The following is a 24,806-nucleotide window of genomic DNA, read 5'->3' as shown; positions in this document are numbered from 1 at the left end:
AGAATCTGTGACACAGGACGCAGGCTTTTAGACATCTCCGACCCGACCTTCGCTTCCAGCAAAGCTGAGACCCATGGCGGACACGAGAGACGTGGGACTAGAACTCCTGGACATCTTGCATTTTGCTACCTGCATTGAATTCCCGAGGTATCCTGAAGTTGTACATTAGAGTGCTTGAAGCCCCAGCCCCGAGCACCTTTAGCATCGACGCTCAAAGGCCCACACTCCACGCATGTCCCGTGGGCCAGCTTTGTGCATTTCCACTTGATGCGTCTTTGCGGTTCCTAGTCCATTGGCTAGTGAGCCCCCAAGAAGACAAACCTCTGATTTAACTTGCTTTCCTGTTTGCTCCAGGCTTGCTCCCACTTCCATGCAAAGGAGAAGTTCCACAGACCTTGCTGGTCTAAACCGAAGCTAATCTTGACATCCTGCATGGGTTGCGTTTGCCAAGGCTTGTTGGGTCCAATCCGGATACCGACACAGCAGTCAACTAGATCCTTTATGGGACAGCAGGAATCCAGCTCCTGGTCATCATCGATGCCTCTTGGACCTTTTGGCTGAAGAGACAAACTTCACCTTTTCACCTGAAATCATCTGACATCTGGTGGCATCTTTCTATCGCTGCCCTGGTCATTGGCTAGTGCCACGGACTCTGTCTCCTCTGCTTTCAGGTTCTTCACATCTCCAATCCACCCTTGGATCCACCCGCATACTTTTCCTCTGGTCGCCTGCAGCACTTCTTCGCAGCTCTCCATTGGAATCGACGACGAAACCCGACACGAAAAGACACCTAGGCACCCGGCTTCCCTGGGTGAGGTAACACGAGTGCTCCCGTGGGTATTCACTCTTCTCTTATGCTGCTTTGATTCACGTAATTTGTCCGTTGTATAGTCTATCTTAAAACTATAGATTTTCTTTTTTTTTCTGCTGTATTTTTATATTAATCTATTCTTGTTTTTTGTTATTCATCTCTTCTGATTTTCCTCTACTTTCGCTACTTTCTTTTTCTTGTTTATTTCATTTACATTGCAGGTACAGAATGTTTGTCTATATTTTTTTATATCATGTTATCCTAAATATTGATTAAATGGAATGCTGCCAAAAGGAATTTTTAGTAGTTGCAATGAATGCACATCTTTATAGTGTCAACTTGTGAACATAAGAGTTACAGGCACTGATTCACAAAGGTAGGAATGGTACAGAAAATTATTAAACGCTTCTTTACTACTTTTTGACTACTCACATGCCATGAGGCATCATATGATTAAAATAAAACATGTGAAACAAACGTATACTTATACTCATTATAGCAACACTACCAGCTTTGTTTCTGCTTGCTCTCAGTCCATTTGCATTAGTTACTATCTCCTACCTAGATATTTCCATAGAGTTTCTACTGTCTATGAAACAACCTTGTTCAATATTCGTTTTTGTAAAGAAGCATTGGCTCAAGAATGGCGTATATTAACTTAAAATACTGACCACCTTCATTTTATATCCATTTCTTATAGTTATTCCCTCAGACAAGATATGCAATATTTGTCATTAAATAGAAGATGCAGCATTTCAATACTGCATACAAAATAGGAGTTGATTTCTGGGATCAGGTCATTATTTCAATCAATCAAAGCATTTGTATAGCGCGCTACTCACCCGGAGGGTCTCAAGGCGCTTGGGGGCGGGGGGGTCCGCAACTGCTCGAACAGCCAGGTCTTGAGTTGCTTCCTGAAGGAGAGGGGGTCTTGGGTCAGGCGGAGGTGGATGGGGAGGGAGTTCCATGTCTTGGCCACCAGGTAGGAGAAGGATCTTCCTCCCGTTGTGGCTCTTCGGATGCGGGGAACAGCGGCGAGGGCGTGGCTGGTCGATCGGAGCTGGCGGGTGGGAGTGTAGAAGGTCAGGCGGTCGCTGAGGTATCTGGGGCCTTGGTTGTGGAGAGCTTTGTGTGCATGGGTGAGGAGTCGGAACGTGATTCTTTTGCTGATGGGAGCCAGTGCAGGTCTCTCAGGTGTCCGGAGATGTGGCTGTGTCGGGGATGTCCAGGGTGAGTCGTGCTGAGGCGTTCTGAATGCGCTGGAGTCTTCTCTGAAGTTTGGCTGTGGTTCCGGCGTAGAGGGAGCTAACGTAGTCCAGTCGGCTGGTGACAAGCGCCTGGGTGATCGTCTTCCTGGTTTCGGCGGGGATCCACCGGAAGATCTTCCGTAGCATGCGTAGGATGTTGAAGCATGACGAGGAGACAGCGTTGACTTGTTTGGTCATCGAGAGGGTGGAGGCCAGGATGAAGCCCATGTTGCGTGCGTGGTCCGTTGGTTTGGGTGAGGACTTCCGTCTTATCCGAGTTCAGTTTCAGGCGGCTGTTCATCATCCACTCGGCTACGTCTTTCATCCCTTCGTGTAGGTTGGTTCTGGCGGTTGCGGGGTCGTTGGTGAGGGAGAGGATCAGCTGGGTGTCGTCTGCGTAGGAGATGATGTTGAGGTTGTGTTGGCGTGCGATGGGGCTGAGCGATGATCCTTGTGGTACGCCGCAGATGACTTCGGTGGCCTCTGATCTGAACGTGGGGAGGCGGACTCTCTGGGTTCTTCCGGCGAGGAAGGAGATGATCCACTCCAGTGCCTTCTCCTGGATTCCGATGTTGCTGAGGCGCTGCACTAGGATGTGGTGGCAGACCCTGTCGAACGCTGTGGGGAGGTCCAGGAGGATGAGTGCCGCTGTTTCCCCGTTGTCGAGCAGGGCTCGGATGTCGTAGGTGGCTGCGATGAGGGCGGTCTCGGTGCTGTGGCTGGCTCTGAAACCGGACTGCGAGTGGTCGAGGGATCCATTCGTCTCGAGGAAGGCGGCCAGCTGTCTGTTGACGGTCTTCTCGATGACTTTGGCAGGAAAACGAAGGAGCGAGATGGGGCGGTAGTTTTTGAGGTCGGTGGGGTCCGCTGATGGTTTCTTCAGTAGGGCACTGAGTTCGGCGTGCTTCCAGCTCTCTGGGAAGGTGGCGGTGTCGAAGGAGGCGTTGATGAAGTCCCGGAGATGGGGTGCTATGATGGAGTCGGCCTTGTTGAAGACGTGGTGAGGGCAGGGGTCGGGTGGTGATCCAGAGTAGATGGAGTTCATCGCGCGGATGGTGTCTTCGGTGTTGATCGGGGTCCAGGCGCGGAGGGTAGTGGTGGGGGGCGTTGGTGCGGTCGTAGGGTTTGTCGGCTGTGTGCTGAAACTGTCGTGAATATCTGCGATCTTGCTGTGGAAGAATGAGGCGAGCGAGTCGCAGAGGTCTTGTGATGGGGTGATGTCGTTGTTTCCAGCGCTAGGGTTCGAGAGCTCTTTGGTGATGTTGAAGAGTTCCTTGCTGTTGTGGGCGTTGTTGTCTAGTCGTTCCTTGAATGCGGTTTTCTTGGTGATGTGGATCAGCTGGTGGTGTTTTCGTGTGGCGTGCTTGAGGGTGGTCATGTTGTCTGTTGTCGAGTCTCTGGGCCAGGCTTTCTCGAGGGCTCGGCAGTTCTTCTTAGAGCTCTTGAGTTCGTCGGTGAACCAGGATGCTTTCTTGTTGCCGGGTCTGATGGGGGGGTCTTCAGTGGAGCAAAGTCGTCTGCGCAGTTGCTGATCCACCTTGTGAGGTTGTTGGCGGCTTGGTTGGAGTTCGTTGAGCTGGCGGGAGGGTTCTGGCTCAGGGATGTGGCGAGCTGGTCGATGGTGATCTTGTTCCATCTTCTGCGGGGAACCTGTTGCGGGTGGTGGTGGAGCGTGGTCCTTCTGAAGCTGAAGTGGACGCAGCTGTGGTCTGTCCAGTGGAGTCCGGTGGCGTGGCTGAAGGAGATGTCCTTGCTGGAGGAGAAGACGGGGTCAAACGTGTGGCCGGCGTAGTGGGTGGGGGTGGTCACCAGTTGCTTGAGTACGAGGTTGGCGAGGTTGTCCAGCAGGGTGGTGGTGTTGCGGTCATTGTTATTTAAACAACAAATTATTGATGTATTCTACAGTTGTGAAATAAAAAATGTTGGTATTGTTTGGAGGATAGAAAACACGATCAACAGTAATAATCTTTACAGGGTTAAACATCTGAATTAGTACAGTCCTAGATAATATGACTGCTTTTTTGGCTTAGGTGGTGATTTACGAGTGCTAAATTGGGTAGTGTGCTCTTCATCACACTAGAAAAAAAAAGATACTCCAGAGTTAGAATTTTGCTATAAATAGAAACTATCATAAACGTATTTCTCAAAAATGGGCCATAATAGACAGATTTTCTAGCACAATTAGCATGTCTGATATCTTCAAGGACATTTTTCTAATTTGCCCAGGGTTGACAGACTGAAATGTATTTGGGGGAATCCTGAATTAAACCCACTTGAAATTATGCCACTCCTGCAGACATGATTGTGCAAAGGTCATTATTTACAATAGCACTTGTAATCAAGGACTAATATTGATCATATTCTCCTGCTGTACGCATACATTCTTATATACTTTGTCCATGCATACTACATTTATATTGAATATCTCAACCAAAGAGCTTTACCTTGATGAGTGACAATGAAAAGATGCTCATCATGGATTTTGTTTCCTTTTTTTTCACTCTGCAACTCTTGAGCATCCAGGACCTTGTCAAGCTTTGGAGAAATAATAGAGAATGTTTTAAAATGTGATACCTTGGTGAATATATTCCTAAAACGTTTTCACTTGCAGGATTCAGCTGACACACCAGTTCTCCATTACTTGATGGATTAATGTTGCTTACATTAGTTCCTTTAATACCGAAAGTGATTGGCAGCCTTAAAAAATGCCAAACTAGCGTTTTTGTTTTGTTTTTATGTATAGAAGTGTTTCAGTGAGCAAATATACAGAATAAACAATAGGGCGGGTAAGTAAGTAATAATTTATTGTTTATAATTAATTGAAACCATTACAATAATACACTCGGATAAAATATTTTAGATTGATTACCTTTTCCAGTCAATGCTCTTATAAAATTCTTATCTATTATAAAAAGTAAAAAGTGCGGGAATGTTCGAGTAGGGCAGAATTCCTGGTGTGGCAATTTTCCTCTAAACCATCAGAGTCTGTACACAGATTACATTTCGAAAAGGTTTAAGTTTTTGTTGTTCTTAGTTTCACACAGGATTACACCGGGTTAGATGCCGCTAATTTCTAGAACTTGACTAACTTCCCATTTAGCTGCGGATCGCTTGGGTTGAAGCAAGAAAGCATTGCATGTCTCCGGGCCCGTATGCCTCGTTTATTAAAGTGGCTTTTTAGAAAGACTGTCCTTTCCTCTTTTAGATTAATGCAGGAGCATATTACGTGTCTTCATTTCCATCTCCACATAGCCTGCATGATTTCCAGCAGTTCTCTCGCAGCCACAGTGGAAGGTGTGGAATAAAAGAAAGGATTCTTAACCTGTATTTTAAAAAGTATTCTTTTGACTTACTGGAGTACCCCAGGTCGAAGTACGCCAGTTGCCCAAATAGTTTGTAACTGCTCAGAGTCATCCATGCATTGTTATTGTTATTGTTATTGTTAATGTCAGTTTATATAGCGCCAAATCACCTGCAGGTCTCAGGGCGCTTTTGACCGAAAAACATAACAACCTAGTCAGCAACAGGAGAACGAGTAGAAGCTAAACTGGGCTCAATGCTGCTCTGAATAAGATAGTCTTTAGGGCTTTCCTAAAGCGGAGCAGGTTTCCGTCTTTGCGGAGAGCCTCAGGCAGATCATTCCAGATCCTAGGCAGCAAGACCGAGAAAGATCTTCCACCTTTTGTAGCCAGTCTGAACCGGGGGCACACGAGCAATTGAGCCTCAGAGGACCTTAGACTTCTTTCAGGCCGATAGATCTCTAACCTTTCTTTGATGTAAGCAGGGGCTTGCCCATAGATGGACTTGTGGGCTATGCACAGACTTTTAAAAACCGACCTTTGTGTCACTGGCAGCCAGTGAAGGCTCTGCAGCAGCGGGGAGGCATGTGATTTCCTTGGGAGTTTAAAAATGAGTCTTGCCGCGTCATTCAAGACCACCTGCAGTCTGTTAGTTAATACCTTTGGTAAGCCCAAATAAAGCGCATTTCCATAGTCCAGCCTCGACAGTATGGTGGCAGAAACTACAGTACGAAGCATGGACTGGGAAAGGAGCGGAACTAGTTTGCGCAATTGTCTTATGAGACCGTTACAAGTTCCCACTACGGTAGAGATCTGGCTGACCATTGAGAGGGCACTATCTATCTTAATGCCGAGGCTTTTGACCGAGTCAGCTGGCTTAGGAGTGGGGCCTAGTTCCTGGGGCCAATACAGGTCACTCCAGGGGGAACAGGTAGATGAAACTATTAGCACCTCGGTTTTTTCGGGGTTTATCTTCAGGAGGTTGCATGGCTCCTATTTGATAAGGTGGCTTTATCCTCTATAAAGGAAAGTTTCTTGATAACCTTACTTACAATAACCTTAAAGTGCGAGTGCGTTCTTGAGACTGCCCATAGTTCAGCTAAACCTGTGATGGCCAGTGATTCCTTCAAATAGGCTTTGGCCGGTGAGATAGATGCATTCCTCAGTTCCTGCCAGAGCCGGGGGTTCAGTGTGTTCCTGGGAGAATTATTGATTTTATGCCAGCACTTAATGTACGAGCCTTGCCTTCCGAGGAGTTGCTTTGTTAGTCCAAAATCGAGACGGATTTGTGCAGGCAGGGTATATGATGGAAGTTTCAGCCTAACTCTGTATGCCTTTGTCGAGGTGGGAACATCGTTTACGACGCGGTTTTTACACCGCAGTGCCTTTACCCCGCAGCTATTACAACGCAAGTGGTTACTACGACTTGCGCTGGATGGCGGTGTGGGATAAGGAATCTTGCAATTTTATATTCCAACACCTTCCCTACTGTTACGGGGACTGGTGTTGGAATATAAAATTATAAGATTCCTAAATCCACGCCCTCCAACGCAAGTCGTTGTAACGACTTGCGTTGTAAGACTTGCGTGGTAAAGGCATGCATTGTTACAACACGCGTTGTAACAATGTACCTCCGGTATCCAGCAATGAGGCGTCCCTGCCTCTCAGCACTTTGCTGCCATAGGTTATAAGACGGTGGAATTTTTTCTTGCGCAACACGTAGCAGCGGTGAAAAAGTTGGTCCAGTCAATCTTGTTTTAAGTTGTCTTAGCGTTGTGGCAATCATCATCCCTTTAATATTTATGGCCTCAAGCTGTTTCACAAATTAGCTACCCTTGTCAATTTTAACACATAGATGTATTCACAATCGGAGTTTTACCCAAGAACCAGGCATGAGATCGTTTTTTCCAGTTAATTGTCAGGGTGTTGGTTTTATTGATGTTGACTTCCAGACAGTTTGCAGCCACGTAGTCAAGCAGTGCGTTAAATAGCTGTTCCAGTCCGCATATGACATACTGGAAGTAGCTTTCCCGCTAATCAAGGGGCATGCTCATTGCAGTGATTTAGTACCGATGTCATATCTGCTGTATTAAGGTTAAAGAGAGTTGGTGCAAGCACAAAAGGCCACCTTGAAATCTACAAAGCAGAAATGCAAAGTTTGTTTGATTAATTTTGCCTTTTCGATAAGTAATGACATCGCTAAAAGGTTTGTTGTGGTGCCGCTCTCCCTGGAGAAACCGGTCTGACAGGGGGAATTATGTTGTGCTCTGATGCTCATTCTTGCAGCTCTGATAGTAAAATTACTACAAAATATTTTGCCTCAACGTCTAACAGTGCGATCAGGCGATAGTTCTTTGGTTGGGTTTTGTCTCCCACTTTAAAAATTGGTGTAATAATGGAGCCCTTCTATGATGCAGGAGGGTAACCAAACTGTCTGACAGAGTTAAAGAGAAGAGCAAAGATTTCTGACCAGAATTCTGGATCTTGTTTAAAAAAAGCAGGTGGAATCCCGTTTGGGCCGGGTGCTCCTTCTCTCCTCCTTTTGGAGATTTGTTACCTGACCTTTGCGGCATCAAGCTCTTTTGCCTCTGCCGCGGCAGTCATCACGGATTGGGTTAAAGATGCTGGTTGGTTGTCCTTGGAGGCCGAAACTACAGATTTCTGTTGGTGAAAGTGAGAATCTAAGTACAGTGTCCAAGTATTTTCTGTGATGTGCAAGGTCAAGTCACCGTGTGCTGCTTTTAAGATTTTATTTATCGTTAGCCAGAATTGGGCACTGTTATTTCCTTTAGAATTGTGGTATTGTTTGGCCCAGAATTCATTTTCATTTTGTCTGTTCATGTCCCATCTGAATTTCCTGAGCTCAGCTTTGCTGTTTCGGAGCTGTTGTAGCGGGCCATGTTCCTCTGGCCTTAGCCTCAGTGCTCTCGATAGTTTAGTCACAGATTTTTTAAGTAGTTTCAAAGTGATCCTCTGTGCACCTGTGGCCTTCCCTTTGGCCGTGGTGTCATTAAAAAGAAGGTATCGGACTACAGAAGAGGCAGGCGGAGAGTCGAGAAATCTTCCATTTAGCACCCTTAGGCCAATGTGCTCAAGGTCGTCTAGCAGCTCTAAATTACACTTGGAGGATCTATTTTGATCACTGTAGGTTTGTGTTGGAATATTCCAGAGAAAAGACTGGACCTGAGTATCTTAATTTAAAATGGTGCCTAGATGTTGATTGAATTTGCCAGACAGAATGAGGTTTGATGTGGTGTATGACCCCATTTGTTGAAGCAGATGTTCGAGTAAGGTTTTTTATTTAAGTTTTTTCTGTTTCGGGTTTAAATATATGTTAAACAGCAGCACCTCCTCCTTTTTCCCTTTAAGGTTGAGTTGAACCTTTGTGGAGTTCACGGCTTGAAGGGGAGATGGCAATTCCTGTGCACTATGGATTTTTGAAATTTTAATGTATGTGGCTAGGCCGCCAGATAGACAACCATATTTACATTTACTATGAGCCGGAGTGTGAAAGCAAATACATTCCTCTAGTTGCAGAAGTTCCTCTAGCAATGTTTCCTGTAGGAAGAGAATATCAAAAGATTTCAAGTACACCAAAAGCTCAGCCTCTACAGCCTTATTAGTCAGCCCATTAATGTTCCATGAGCATAGCATCAGAGGTGGTTCATCAGGATTTTGTCTGTTCCTTGTGGGGTAACTGTGTCATTGCCGATGGCTTAGTGTATTGACGGTTCTTGTAATACGAAGGTGGTCAGGGTTGGTGGAATTGTTAAGTGAGGTATTCCATTGTGGATTCGATGCCCGTTTGCTCTGAGGTGACAGTCCAAGTGCTCCCTTGAGCACTGATGCTGTTTTGATGCTGTGATGGGGCATACCTTCCCGTGTTTTGTCGAGCAAGGGGAGTGGATATCCTATGTTATGATAAACAGAAGATTGTATCCTCCACACTTTGAAGGTTTCCTGTTCTTCTTGAATTTTATTTGCAAGATCAGTGAACCTCCAGGTCGCTTTGGTGGATTCCCTGCCTTGTGCTTTATCCGACTTTATAAATTCTATAGAGAGAAGGTCCATTGAGCTGATGCCTTTTAGTGCTGGTATAGCATCTAGGAGTTGAAGAATATTCCCTCTGTTCAGTATGTCAAAAGGGCCTTTCGACTCGAGTTGTATTCAGGCATGAAGACTGTAATGGCGGAACCCCTGTCTTGATTAGTTGTAGAGGCTAGTACAGAGTTTGTGCCCAGTTGGCTATCACTGACGTGTTTGTGAGCTGGTGAGTTTGCCTCCTGAAATTATCTGGAGGAGACAGATCAATGCACCAGTGGATGCTTCTGGACCACAGTGTGGGTTTATGTTTGAATTTCCCACTGTGGGTGGATCCGGGTGCCCGGCAAATATAGTTGGCTCATGGCGGATTCCCTGCACCTTGTTGTTTACTTTGCAAGTTATCTCCTTCTTATGGTTTCCTACTCCTAAGGCCTTAGTTGAAGCCTACGTGATCTTATCCGACGGATGATCAGTTGGCGCCATTAATATTTTTAGGTTGGGGTCCTTAGGGTGCGACTTAAGTGGGTTTGAGGGTGCAGCCGATGCCTGATTTGAACAGTGCAAGGAAATTAACTCCTTTTTCTCAGTTAATGGTGATGGTCGGCTAGTTGTGCTATAAAACTTTTCCTGTCCGACTTTAATTTTACTGTAGCCTTGAATATCCATTTGACTGCTAGATGGGACTACCCCAGGAGATGATTTTCGTGTTTGGGCCGTGTTCTTTTCATTGTTTTCCTTAGGGTAGGTTTCCGTTTGCTGCTTGGATCTGCCATCTGTTGCAGTGATGTGTACTGAAGTAATGTGCGCTGGCGCGACGTGCTGTGATGTTTTTAATGAGAAGAGAAGGTAGGATTTTGTGAGGCTTGTGGAAGAGTTTTTGTTGCAGTCTTTTCTTCTGAGTTGGCACCTTTGCTTTGAATTCTGGGTTGAAATGTGTTCCTTGGGTGCCAAGATAGTCCCAGGAGCCATGCTACCCACTTGGCTACTAATGCGACCTCTGCCAGCAAGTTTTGGGCAGCAGGCACTATATTCACTAGCTCCTTGCACCCTGTTTTGTGTGGTTAGCCTTTTGGGATCTCTTGGTTTGGGTATTTTGGCAGGCCCTCTATGATGGTGGAAACAATTGAGGGAAGTGATGATAGATTGTCGATGATGGGACCACAACTACAAGTCAATTTCACTTCCTGCTGGGTCAGTTTCTCATCTATCCCCCCACAAAGAGGGCCAAAGTGACCAGTAGAGGTAGCTGCAATTCCATTTTGTCAAACTGGTAGTGTAACACGTCGACAGTTCATTGCATTGTGTTTAATAAAATTTCCCAAGTATTCTGAACCGGTTTCCCCATTTGACATGATGAGCCTAGAGTAGGGGGGGTGGAAGGGCTTTGACATGGGTTTGAGTTTTTGGTCGCTCCATCCTGACCATTGCCTTGTTTGCATCCTTGGGTGTTACAAGTTCCAGCTACAAGTGGGAGCTGTTTTTCTGGAGAGTCCAGGGCATAGAAGGCAACTAGTTCTGCCCACTCCTGTGATCCCAGGTAGGAGAGGGAGTGGGAGGCAATCTGATCCTGCCCTCCTCCCCTGAAGTCTAGTGAAGATTCGACTGACTCTTTGGGTGTTACAACTCTTCCCCTTGTTTCCACTTTTGGACCTAGGAGTGCGTTTGCAGGCATGATGGCCTCGGGCTGTGTTGACAAGATGTTAGTAGATTCGTAAGGGTCTTTTTGGGTTCAGATTTTGTCCTGGAGTTCAAGAGAGTGATTTAAATTGGATATGCTTGGCTCGTTACGCCCTGAGTTTGAGCCCTTGCCGTCACTTGTTAGTGTAACTTGCGAATGTTGTTCTAGGTTCTGCCTGTTGTGGTTAGTTGCTGCAATTTTTGTGGTTTTGTAGTACTGATGGAAGTGCTAGCAGGCTAAAAAAGGCAATTGGAACGCTCGTCTGCTAATGGTGCAACTTTCCCCATTTGTGGATCAATGGGATTGATTATTGTGCATTCCAGAGTTTTGTCCGATTTGTGCGAGGCGACCTCAAGATGGGCTGCTATATGTACTACTGGCTGGACTGCTGGAGTTTCCTTGTAGAGAATGAGGTAGTAGATAGTTGAAGAGGGAGTAGGGGGTCATAGAGACCCATAATTGGGCCACTGAAGGAGAATATAGACGATGCAGGGTCCTTTAAGAAATGAAACTTTGAAGACATTTTTGGTTGGTAGAGATGTTTTGGGTGGCCTCCTGATAGCTGTTGTGCCAGACCGCAAGGGGCCTCTGTTATCTTAAACGGGACTTGGTATTATCCTTCCCGTTTGTTTCGCTTTTTTCAGTTTGCGTTTTCCTACCGGACCTCATAGTGGCGAAAGCACTTAGCACTCCTCTGCCTTCACCTTCTTTCTTTCTTACTTTCTTGCTTGCTTTATCCTTTTAAACCTCGTGTTGTATCGTGTCGTATTTTTTATTTTGCGTTATGGAGAGCTTCAAGCCGGTCCTTTTGCTTCATGAAGACTTTCAAACTACCAGTGACTCACAGCACAGCGCGTTCAGAACTAGCTCAGAACAAGCAGGCCCACAAAACAGCACCACACCCACCCTACGTCGTTGATCCAGTTAATTCCTGATGGCTTCCTGAGGGAGCCAGGCCTCCCCACACATCCTGATGAAATTGGTCGGGTCCGGTCGAGTGGTGGCTGGCTAGGCTGTTGGGCTGCTGGCAAATATTAACTGTAACTACCAAGCCACAGCTGAGATGGACTGAAATAAGCTGGGCAGCCAGCGGCAGTGTTCTCACAGATGTCCTGCGCGTCGCTGAAGAGACTCTCCCAGTGAGGACGTGCAGGCAGGGCAGACGGGTGCCTTCCCTCGAGTCCCTGCTAATCTGGTTATCTAGTTATTGTCTGATTATTGTCAACATCGGCTCAGATTAGATATTTAAGGTTGAGGATGAGGTTGAAGAGCCGAGGTGGTTAGGAAGCGGGGGTGGAAAAGGGAGTGGGAGCTGGGGCGAAAGCTCCAGGCACTGCACCAGTTACTACACCAGCTTGGCTCTGGTCACCAGCCCAAGACAGAGCAAGAGGGCAGGTGAGATCAGAGAGCCCAGACAGCCGGAAGAGCCTGGGACAGCTGGGCGGGGAAGCAGGGGAGGGGGTGGTGGGGGGGGGGAGCAGGCCACTGCACCAACACACCCGCTCCACCCCCCTAAGCAACCCAAGCAGTCCTGTGGCTTACGGCTAACCTCCGGTCACCGACACCACACTCCAGCCCCTGGCTCCTGACTCACACTGCTCCCGTCACTCAGATTGCAGACAGGCTCCTCCTCCTCAGGTGAACGGTCAGTAGGTGGTCAGTGAAAAATCTCACTCAGCCCTCACATCTCGCCGGCTGCTGTGAGGTGCTCAGCGCCGGCGCTGTGAAGCTTATTGGTGCTCTTGGGCTACTGACTGGCTGCTGAAGTGGCCAGAACGACTGATGTGAGGATTCGCAATGGCGGAAGGCGGAGGGCGTGCTGTAGAAGTGCGGGTGCAGGTTTGGCATGCGGACGCTAAGGATGCAGCTACTGATGCTGCTACCGATGGTGCCTGCTCTCCGACCGGGTACCGGCAGGGACACCTGCACTCGGGATTTGGGACTCTCAGCTCTCCCAGCGTTCTCTCCGCTCACTCGCTCGCCCGCCTCCACCTCCCCCGTCTAAATTAATGTTCTTCCTGTCATCCTGTAGGCTTAGGCAATATATTAGCCAGTCTTAACAACCTTACTCTTCAGCTGTAGTCCATCTGTGTTAAATTCCTGTTTGTATAGTGAACCCTTAAGCTTCTTGAGATCTTCCATCCCATCTGCCCATTAGCTCAGTCTAGCCCCTTGCAAACCTTCCTTTTTGCCTATGTCTCAAACACTGTCTTTCACTGCTGCCAGCAAAGAGAGGGTTCCCAGGGTGTTGTGCCAAAAATGTTTGTGGTATTTTTTTCTTTAATATGATCATCACCTGTTTGGCAATTACCACTCATACTGTTGAATTTGAAGGCAATTAGTACACATGCATCGCCTGTTGCAACTTATGTCAATCCATGGGACAGAGAGATCAACACTTTATACCTGCAAATATTTTTTTCTTACAACATAAATGATGTTAGTATTACAGACATTTTTATATTTTATTGCATTCCATTGAAGACAAATAAATTGATAATGGGCCCTCCCCATGGCTTCTGATTTTTCAGGACTTGGAAGTATTGCTCGAAAGAGAGTACAACGTGTGCTCAAGAATCTCTAACTCAAGAATTGTGTAATGATACCCAGTACAGTGTTCACAAGTAAATGGTAAGGCCTTTACTAATAGGCATCTCATCTCCAAGCAACAGTACAACTAAATGTCAGCTCAAAAATCTCTTTATCAGATTTTAGAATGAATTAGAAGGGACAATGTCCAATACATTATGTACCTCCTTCCATTTGGAAACAAGCTACAAAAAATTTAAAGTACTCAAAGATCAGAATACACTTCTACAATGCAAATAATGAAACAGTTGGAAAAGTACAAATTCCATTTAGATCCTATTAATTATTACTTAAGAGAGGGGGTAATCCGTCAGCGATACATTCAACAGGAAAATGCCCCAATGCGAATAAATTAAAATTATTTACAGCGGTCAATCTAACCAAAATGCCATCCATATAAAGTGCAATAGTAGACAAACAGATAGTAAAGAATGAATGACGTACCTCTTACATAGGGTGAAAATATGCAGAGATAAACACAGTGGAGACAGTGTTTGAAGATCTTCATACATAGCCCAGGAGAAAGGGAAGTCTCCTGATAACTCATTTCCCTCCCTCCCTGTCACTTCCATCCACATTTCCCCCGATTGGCATATTTACCTTACTCAAAGGTCGCTAGTGTATGGTATCAAAATGGACTGCAGCACGTATTGTGTCACTACTAAAGTAATAATGCAAAGCATGTCTCTAGGGCTGCCCCTTCAGTCTGTGTAGACATTTTTAATGCCGTCAATTTGACTGGGCAAAACAAACCTTTAGCCAATCCTAATCCTTCCTTTTTAATACCTTTAATTCTTAGAACTCACCCCTATGGGAGGCTTCAAGGGCCAGGTGCACTGTCTTTAAAAAGCTGGGTATTTATGTTTTGGATTTTACATTCCCTGACACTGAAAGATGTCCCAAGCAGTCTTCACAGTGGTAGGGCTGGCTCTCCCATACAAAGACAATGGGTTACATTATAAAACCTTATAATACATTACATTTGTTTGGGAATAGCTAGAAAAACTATTATTCAACTTGTCATTTTAATAGTAATTTAAAAGCCAACCTAATTGTCAAGTTGCATTTTATAGTGCAACTTTGCCACTTTTAGAAAGTTGGCAAGTTCCTGCCTGAACCAAATGTGCCTTTCTGTCAGTGTTCAGTATCACCTGACAATTATTGGCTCTCCTGTTGTGAGATTTGGTGAGATGTGGGTTACTCCCAAACTATGGACAAAGGGCATGGGTATGGGGAGATGTTTTTCTACATGAGCAGGTTGACCTGGGGAGCTGTGCCCAGCTCATTCCTGATCTTCAAGGGTAGTCTACTTTGCCACTGGTAGATGTAGCTCACATACAAGCCTTTGTACCTTTTGTCCTCATAGCCAGCCTGTCATCAACCTGAGTGAGAGGGGGTCCATCTCAGAACTGTTTTGAAGTCACCACAAGGGAGGAGCTGTTAAAGTATTTTATTTTGTAATTCATTTTATAATACCCTCAGTTAGATCATTAAAGCAATGAGTTCACCAAACGTTCACAGCATTAGTCCTAGAAAGGGTGTCTATCAAACCATGTGCTTCAATATATTGCTGTACTGACACCTTCTTGCCGCAAATTGTGGAAGCACAATTACATCCCCAACCTATCAATGTCTTTGTTTCATTGAAGAGGCTTTATCATCTGAGAGAGTGCTGCCTTTCTGTCTAACATGGCTGCCAGTAAAGCTGTTTAATACTCCCAAGACTTTTCGGGGAATCCTTGCAACTTCAATTTGCTAGATCAGTTAGCCTTATGGTGGTCTTCCCCCCAAACTTTTGTGCGTTTACTCTCCACTTTTTTCTGAAATTAATTTTCGTTGACCTTAGGACTCTGTGCACTTTACCACCACAAACCTGTGGTAAAGTGCTTGTGCGCACTACCTAAAACATGTTAATATTGGCTGTTGGACTTTGTTTTTTCCTCCCAGACAGAGGAACTAGGTGTGCCTGGATGGGCCATCGACTGGAAGAATGGGGAGGGGGAGGGGAAGCTGATCATGAACATACTTGCAACAGAATAGGCTGTGCATAGTCTTTATACAAAGGACGTGTCAACCCTGCATTGTTCATGCAGCAATTTTGGAACCATGGCAGTAGATTCAGTCAACTTCACGCACTTAAAAGAGAATTATCTAGAAACCTCCTCTACTTAGAAGAAGGCAACAGATATAAAAATAGGACCCTCAGACCCACTCTTCACTTCATTACCTAGACCTACTGAAGGACTCTCAGAAGACTGCCTGCTGCTTTGGCCTGCTGTGCATGCCACAAGACTGCTTTCCTGCACCTGCAAGGACTGCTTTGCCTGCCTTAAAACCTCAGGGGCCTGCCCTGCTACTTGAACCCTGTTTCAGCACTTGAATACAGGAATATCAGACTGATTACAAGAGCTAGTTGGCTGGCCTCCTGATCAGAGCCTCAGGGAAAGAAAAGTCTCCAATCACATGGAACCCGCACCAGGACCCAGCCTGAGTGAGACCTACCCCTTCCCAAGTGGTGCCACTTCAGTTCTGGACCCTTGGTGGAGCGGCTAAACACGCCAAGAAGTCCTATCCCAAAACCTGGGACTTGGACATTTTTTGGCTTAAAGCTGCTCGGAGAACCGAGAGAACATCGGGTCCAACAGGCTCGTCTAGCCACACACAGTGCATCGGCGACGTTGTAGCAGCTCACGCTTTGTTGATGCTTGATTCCGGTCCAGGAAAGACATGGCTTGGCAGTTCGGGCTGGACTGTTCCCATGAGGCACAGGGTCAAGGCTGATTTGCATATGGCCATGTCTGAACTGGGGTGGTGTGGAGTGCAAAAAAACGATGGATTTACGCCCAGATCTCTGTACTGGGGTGAATGTATGTAATTGTTCTGCATTCTGTCCATTTACTGTTGTTTTTGCATTTGTCACCCCGAGTTGGATGGGTTAGCTCAGACATGAGTCCCATGCTCTCCACACCACTGGAGTCAAGGTATCCTGGCTGAAGACGGCTGATAGCCAGAAACCGCTCCTAGGATGCTTGATTGCGGTCCAGCAAAGACATGGCTTGGCAGTTCGGGCTGGACAGTTCCCATGAGGCACAGGGTCAAGGCTGATTTGCATATGGCCATGTCTGAACTGGGGTGGTGTGGAGTGCAAAAAAACGATGGATTTAGGCCCAGATTTCTGTACTGGGGTGAATGTATGATAATGTTCTGCATTCTGTCCATTAACTGTTTTTTTTTTGCATTTGTCACCCCGAGTGGGATGGGTTAGCTCAGACATGAGTCCCATGCTCTCCACACCACTGGAGTCAAGGTATCCTGGCTGAAGACGGCTCATAGCCAGAAACCGGTCCTAGGATGCTTGATTCCGGTCCAGGAAAGACATGGCTTGGCAGTTCGGGCTGGACTGTTCCCATGAGGCACAGGGTCAAGGCTGATTTGCATATGGCCATGTCTGAACTGGGGTGGTGTGGAGTGCAAAAAAACGATGGATTTACGCCCAGATCTCTTTACTGGGGTGAATGTATGTTATTGTTCTGCATTCTGTCCATTTACTGTTGTTTTTGCATTTGTCACCCCGAGTGGGATGGTTATGCTCAGACGTGAGTCCCATGCTCTCCACACCACTGGAGTCAAGCTATCATGGCTGAAGACGGCTGATAGCCAGAAACCGTTCCTAGGATGCTTGATTCCAGTCCAGGAAAGACATGGCTTGGCAGTTCGGGCTGGACTGTTCCCACGACGCACAGGGTCAAGGCTGATTTGCCTATGGCCATGTCTGAACTGGGGTGGTGTGGAGTGCAAAAAAACGATGAATTTAGGCCCAGATCTCAGTACTGGGGAGAATGTATGATATTGTTCTGCATTCTGTCCACTAACTGTTGTTTTTGAATTTGTCACCCCGAGTGGGATGGGTATGCTCAGACGTGAGTCCCATGCTCTCCACACCACTGGAGTCAAGCTAATCTGGCTGAAGACGGCTGATAGCCAGAAACTGTTCCTAGGATGCTTGATTCCGGTCCAGGAAAGACATGGCTTGGCAGTTCGGGCTGGACTGTTCCCACGAGGCACAGGGTCAAGGCTGATTTGCATATGGCCATGACTGAACTGGGCTGGTGTGAGTACAAACAAACAATGGATTTAGGCCCAGATCTCTGTACTGGGGTGAATGTATGATATTGTTCTGCATTCTGCCCATTTACTGTTGTTTTTGCATTTGTCACCCCGAGTGGGATGGTTATGCTCAGACGTGAGTCCCATGCTCTCCACACCACTGGATTCAAGCTATCCTAGCTGAAGACGGCTGATAGCCAGAAACAGGTCCTAGGATGCTTGATTCTGGCCCAGGAAAGACATGGCTTGCCAGTTCGGGCTGGACTGTTCCCATGAGGCACAGGGTCAAGGCTGATTTGCATATGGCCATGTCTGAACTGGGGTGGTGTGGAGTGCAAAAAAACAATGGATTTAGGCCCAGATCTCTGTATTGGGGTGAATGTATGATATTGTTCTGCATTCTGTCCACTAACTGTTGTTTTTGCATTTGTCACCCCGAGTGGGATGGGTATGCTCAGACGTGAGTCCCATGCTCTCCACACCACTGGAGTCAAGCTATCATGGCTGAAGACGGCTTGTAGCCAGAAACCGTTCCTAGGATGCTTGATTCCAGTCCAGGAAAGACATGGCTTGGCAGTTCGGGCTGGACTGTTCCCACGAGGCACAGGGTCAAGGCTGATTTGCCTATGGCCATGTCTGAACTGGGGTGGTGTGGAGTGCAAAAAAACGATGGATTTAGGCCCAGATCTCAGTACTGGGGTGAATGTATGATATTGTTCTGCATTCTTTCCACTAACTGTTGTTTTTGCATTTGTCACCCCGAGTAGGGCGGGTATGCTCAGACGTGAGTCCCATGCTCTCCACACCACTGGAGTCAAGCTACCCTGGCTGAAGACGGCTGATAGCCAGAAACTGTTCCTAGGATGCTTGATTCCGGTCCAGGAAAGACATGGCTTGGTAGTTCGGGCTGGACTGTTCCCACGAGGCACAGGGTCAAGGCTGATTTGCCTATGGCCATGTCTTAACTGGGGGGGGTGTGGAGTGCAAAAAAACGATGGATTCAGGCCCAGATCTCAGTACTGGGGTGAATGTATGATATTGTTCTGCATTCTGTCCATTAACTGTTGTTTTTGCATTTGTCACCCCGAGTGGGATGGGTATGCTCAGACGTGAGTCCCATGCTCTCCACACCACTGGAGTCAAGCAATCATGGCTGAAGACGGCTTGTAGCCAGAAACCGTTCCTAGGATGCTTGATTCCAGTCCAGGAAAAACATGGCTTGGCAGTTCGGGCTGGACTGTTCCCACGAGGCACAGGGTCAAGGATGATTTGCCTATGGCCATGTCTGAACTGGGGTGGTGTGGAGTGCAAAAAAACGATGGATTTAGGCCCAGATCTCAGTACTGGGGTGAATGTATGATATTGTTCTGCATTCTTTCCACTAACTGTTGTTTTTGCATTTGTCACCCCGAGTAGGGCGGGTATGCTCAGACGTGAGTCCCATGCTCTCCACACCACTGGAGTCAAGCTACCCTGGCTGAAGACGGCTGATAGCCAGAAACTGTTCCTAGGATGCTTGATTCCGGTCCAGGAAAGACATGGCTTGGTAGTTCGGGCTGGACTGTTCCCACGAGGCACAGGGTCAAGGCTGATTTGCCTATGGCCATGTCTGAACTGGGGGGGGGGGGTGTGGAGTGCAAAAAAACGATGGATTTAGGCCCAGATCTCAGTACTGGGGTGAATGTATGATATTGTTCTGCATTCTGTCCATTAACTGTTGTTTTTGCATTTGTCACCCCGAGTGGGATGGGTATGCTCAGACGTGAGTCCCATGCTCTCCACACCACTGGAGTCAAGCTATCCTGGCTGAAGACGGCTAATAGCCAGAAACCGGTCCTAAGATGCTTGATTCCGGTCCAGGAAAGACATGGCTTGGCAGTTCGGGCTTGACTGTTCCCATGAGGCACAGGGTCAAGGCGGATTTGCATATTGCCATGTCTGAACTGGGGTGTTGTGGAGTGCAAAAAAACTATGGATTTAGACCCAGATCTCTGTACTGGGGTGAATGTATGATATTGTTCTGCATTCTGTCCACTAACTGTTGTTTTTGCATTTGTCACCCCGAGTGGGATGGGTAGGCTCAGACATGAGTCCCGTGCTCTCCACACCACTGCAGTCAAGCTATCCTGGCTGAAGACGGCTGATAGCCAGAAACCGGTCCTAGGATGCTTGATTCCGTTCCAGGAAAGACATGGCTTGGCAGTTCGGGCTGGACTGTTCCCATGAGGCACAGGGTCAAGGCTGATTTGCATATGGCCATGTCTGAACTGGGGTGGTGTGGAGTGTAAAAAAACGATGGATTTAGGCCCAGATCTCTGTACTGGGGTGAATGTATGATATTGTTCTGCATTCTGTCCATTAACTGTTGTTTTTGCATTTGTCACCCCGAATGGGACGGGTATGCTCTGACGTGAGTCCCATGCTCTCCACACCACTGGAGTCAAGCTATTCTGGCTGAAGACGGCTGATAGCCAGAAACCGGTCCTAGGATGCTTGATTCTGGTCCAGGAAAGACATGGCTTGGCAGTTCGGGCTGGACTGTTCCCATGAGGCACAGGGTCAAGGCTGATTTGCATATGGCCATGTCTGAACTGGGGTGGTGTGGAGTGCAAAAAAACGATGGATTTATGCCCAGATCTCAGTACTGGGGTGAATGTATGATATTGTTCTGAATTCTGTCCATTAACTGTTGTTTTTGCATTTGTCACCCCGAGTGAGATGGGTATGCTCAGACGTGAGTCCCATGCTCTCCACACCACTGGATTAAAGCTATCCTGGCTGAAGACGGCTGATAGCCAGAAACAGGTCCTAGGATGCTGGATTCCGGTGCAGGAAAGACATGGCTTGCCAGTTCGGGCTGAACTGTTCCCAGAGGCACAGGGTCAAGGCTCATTTGCCTATGGCCATGTCTGAACTGGGGTGGTGTGGAGTGCAAAAAAACGATGGATTTAGGCCCAGATCTCAGTACTGGGGTGAATGTATGATATTGTTCTGCATTCTTTCCACTAACTGTTGTTTTTGCATTTGTCACCCCGAGTAGGGCGGGTATGCTCAGACGTGAGTCCCATGCTCTCCACACCACTGGAGTCAAGCTACCCTGGCTGAAGACGGCTGATAGCCAGAAACTGTTCCTAGTATGCTTGTTTCCGGTCCAGGAAAGACATGGCTTGGTAGTTCGGGCTGGACTGTTCCCACGAGGCACAGGGTCAAGGCTGATTTGCCTATGGCCATGTCTGAACTGGGGGGGGGGGGGGTGGAGTGCAAAAAAACGATGGATTCAGGCCCAGATCTCAGTACTGGGGTGAATGTATGATATTGTTCTGCATTCTGTCCATTAACTGTTGTTTTTGCATTTGTCACCCCGAGTGGGATGGGTATGCTCAGACGTGAGTCCCATGCTCTCCACACCACTGGAGTCAAGCTATCATGGCTGAAGACGGCTTGTAGCCAGAAACCGTTCCTAGGATGCTTGATTCCAGTCCAGGAAAGACATAGCTTGGCAGTTCGGGCTGGACTGTTCCCACGAGGCACAGGGTCAAGGCTGATTTGCCTATGGCCATGTCTGAACTGGGGTGGTGTGGAGTGCAAAAAAACGATGGATTTAGGCCCAGATCTCAGTACTGGGGTGAATGTATGATATTGTTCTGCATTCTTTCCACTAACTGTTGTTTTTGCATTTGTCACCCCGAGTAGGGCGGGTATGCTCAGACGTGAGTCCCATGCTCTCCACACCACTGGAGTCAAGCTACCCTGGCTGAAGACGGCTGATAGCCAGAAACTGTTCCTAGGATGCTTGATTCCGGTCCAGGAAAGACATGGCTTGGTAGTTCGGGCTGGACTGTTCCCACGAGGCACAGGGTCAAGGCTGATTTGCCTATGGCCATGTCTGAACTGGGGGGGGGGGTGTGGAGTGCAAAAAACGATGGATTTAGGCCCAGATCTCAGTACTGGGGTGAATGTATGATATTGTTCTGCATTCTGTCCATTAACTGTTGTTTTTGCATTTGTCACCCCGAGTGGGATGGGTATGCTCAGACGTGAGTCCCATGCTCTCCACACCACTGGAGTCAAGCTATCCTGGCTGAAGACGGCTGATAGCCAGAAACCGGTCCTAGGATGCTTGATTCCGTTCCAGGAAAGACATGGCTTGGCAGTTCGGGCTGGACTGTTCCCATGAGGCACAGGGTCAAGGCTGATTTGCATATGGCCATGTCTGAACTGGGGTGGTGTGGAGTGTAAAAAAACGATGGATTTAGGCCCAGATCTCTGTACTGGGGTGAATGTATGATATTGTTCTGCATTCTGTCCATTAACTGTTGTTTTTGCATTTGTCACCCCGAATGGGACGGGTATGCTCTGACGTGAGTCCCATGCTCTCCACACCACTGGAGTCAAGCTATTCTGGCTGAAGACGGCTGATAGCCAGAAACCGGTCCTAGGATGCTTGATTCTGGTCCAGGAAAGACATGGCTTGGCAGTTCGGGCTGGACTGTTCCCATGAGGCACAGGGTCAAGGCTGATTTGCATATGGCCATGTCTGAACTGGGGTGGTGTGGAGTGCAAAAAAACGATGGATTTATGCCCAGATCTCAGTACTGGGGTGAATGTATGATATTGTTCTGAATTCTGTCCATTAACTGTTGTTTTTGCATTTGTCACCCCGAGTGAGATGGGTATGCTCAGACGTGAGTCCCATGCTCTCCACACCACTGGATTAAAGCTATCCTGGCTGAAGACGGCTGATAGCCAGAAACAGGTCCTAGGATGCTGGATTCCGGTGCAGGAAAGACATGGCTTGCCAGTTCGGGCTGAACTGTTCCCAGAGGCACAGGGTCAAGGCTGATTTGCATATGGCCATGTCTGAACTGGGGTAGTGTGGAGTGCAACAAAACGATGGATTTAGGCCCAGATCTCTGTACTGGGGTGAATGTATGATATTGTTCTGCATTCTGTCCATTAACTGTTGTTTTTGCATTTGTCACCCCGAGTGGGATGGGTATGCTCAGACGTGAGTCCCATGCTCTCCACACCACTGGAGTCAAGCTATCCTGGCTGAAGACGGCTGATAGCCAGAAACCGGTCCTAGGATGCTTGATTCCGGTCCAGGAAAGACATGGCTTGGCAGTTCGGGCTGGACTGTTCCCATGAGGCACAGGGTCAAGGCTGATTTGCATATGGCCATGTCTGAACTGGGGTGGTGTGGAGTGCAAAAAAACGATGGATTTAGGCCCAGATATCTGTACTGGGGTGACTACGATTTTTAATCCACTCATGCTGTGTTGAAATTAATTAATAATTTCGAACCTCTCACCCACCGTGTAGCCATGCTCATTCCCGGAGCTGCCAGGGACATTGGGGCTCATTTCCGAAGTCTGTGCTCGGTGTTTCAGCCTGCCCGTCCCGGTCCGACTCCGTATCCAATACCGTAGAGCGGAGGGCGGACAGGTAAGAGCCAGACACGCCCAGACACTCCCAGACAGTGGAGCGGTTAGCGCTCTAGCCTTACAGCTCAAAGGGCTATTTAGGCTGCGAGGGGGCATAGGCTGATTGCGGTAAGGGAACGACGGTGGCAGTGTCTCCCGACCTCGCTTGGCGCCAGTTAACATTTTCAGAGCAGAACACTCTGTATGGTATTGTGGATCTTGTTGCAAAACTTAAATGTTACTCTTTTAAAATTGATTACTAATTTTAATTCACTCATGCTGTGTAAAAATTGACTACGATGTTTAATCCACTCACGCTGTGTTGAAATTGATTAATAATTTCAAACCTCTCACCCACCGTGTACCCACGCTCATTCCCGAAGCTGCCAGGGACATTGGGGCTCATTTCAGAAGTCTGTGCTCGGTGTTTCATCCTGCACGCCCCGGTCCGACTCGGTATCCAATACCGTAGAGCGGAGGGCGGGACAGGTAAGAGCCAGACACGCCCAGACACTCCCAGACAGTCGAGCCATTAGCGCTCTAGCCTTACAGCTCACGGGGCTATTTAGGCTGCAAGGAGGCATTGGCTGATTGTGGTAAGGGAACGACGGTGGCAGTGTCTCCCGACCCCGCTTGGCGCCAGTTAACATTTTCAGAGCGGAACACTCTGTATGGTAGTGTGGATCTTGTTGCACAACTTAAATGTTACTCTTTTAAAATTGGTTACTAATTTTAATTCACTCACGCTGTGTAAAAATTGACTACGATTTTTAATCCACTCACGCTGTGTTGAAATTGATTAATAATTTCAAACCTCTCACCCACCGTGTACCCACGCTCATTCCCGGAGCTGCCAGGGACATTGGGGCTCATTTCCGAAGTCTGTGCTCGGTGTTTCAGCCTGCCCGCCCCGGTCCGACTCGGTATCCAATACCGTAGAGCAGAGGGCGGGACAGGTAAGAGCCAGACACGCCCAGACACTCCCAGACAGTGGAGCGGATAGCGCTCTAGCCTTACAGCTCAAAGGGCTATTTAGGCTGCGAGGAGGCATTGGCTGATTGCGGTAAGGGAATGACGGTGGCAGTGTCTCCCGACCCCTCTTGGCGCCAGTTAACATTTTCAGAGCGGAACACTCTGTATGGTATTGTGGATCTTGTTGCAAAACTTAAATGTTACTCTTTTAAAATTGATTACTAATTTTAATTCACTCATGCTGTGTAAAAATTGACTACGATTTTTAATCCACTCACGCTGTGTTGAAATTGATTAATAATTTCAAACATCTCACCCACCGTGTACCCACGCTCATTCCCGGAGCTTCCAGGGACATGTGGGCTCATTTCCGAAGTCTGTGCTCGGTGTTTCAGCCTGCCCGCCCCGGTCCGACTCGGTATCCAATACCGTAGAGCGGAGGGCGGGACAGGTAAGAGCCAGACACGCCCAGACACTCCCAGACAGTTGCGCGGTTAGCGCTCTAGCCTTACAGCTCAAAGGGCTATTTAGGCTGAGAGGAGGCATTGGCTGATTGCGGTAAGGGAACGACGGTGGCAGTGTCTCCCGACCCCGCTTGGCGCCAGTTAACATATTCAGAGCGGAACACTCTGTATG

The 24,806-nt window shown here is 47.6% G+C and overlaps 1 protein-coding gene across 2 annotated transcripts in view; it reads right to left on the bottom strand.

Moving 5' to 3' along the window:
- The window catches only part of TDO2 (tryptophan 2,3-dioxygenase), a 186,914-nt gene that overhangs the window by 145,283 nt on the left and 16,825 nt on the right, over positions 1-24,806 (bottom strand). For both annotated transcript variants that reach the window (XM_078676978.1, XM_078676977.1), the window contains exon 3: positions 4,503-4,593. In XM_078676978.1, coding sequence (XP_078533104.1) covers positions 4,503-4,593 — 91 coding nt within the window. The remainder of the gene's footprint in view (positions 1-4,502; positions 4,594-24,806) is intronic.

Source organism: Lissotriton helveticus, chromosome 2_1 (genome assembly GCF_964261635.1).
Source record: "Lissotriton helveticus chromosome 2_1, aLisHel1.1, whole genome shotgun sequence".
NCBI lineage: Eukaryota > Metazoa > Chordata > Amphibia > Caudata > Salamandridae > Lissotriton > Lissotriton helveticus.
Note: the sequence above shows the minus strand (reverse complement) of the source record. Positions and strands in the feature narration are given on the sequence as shown.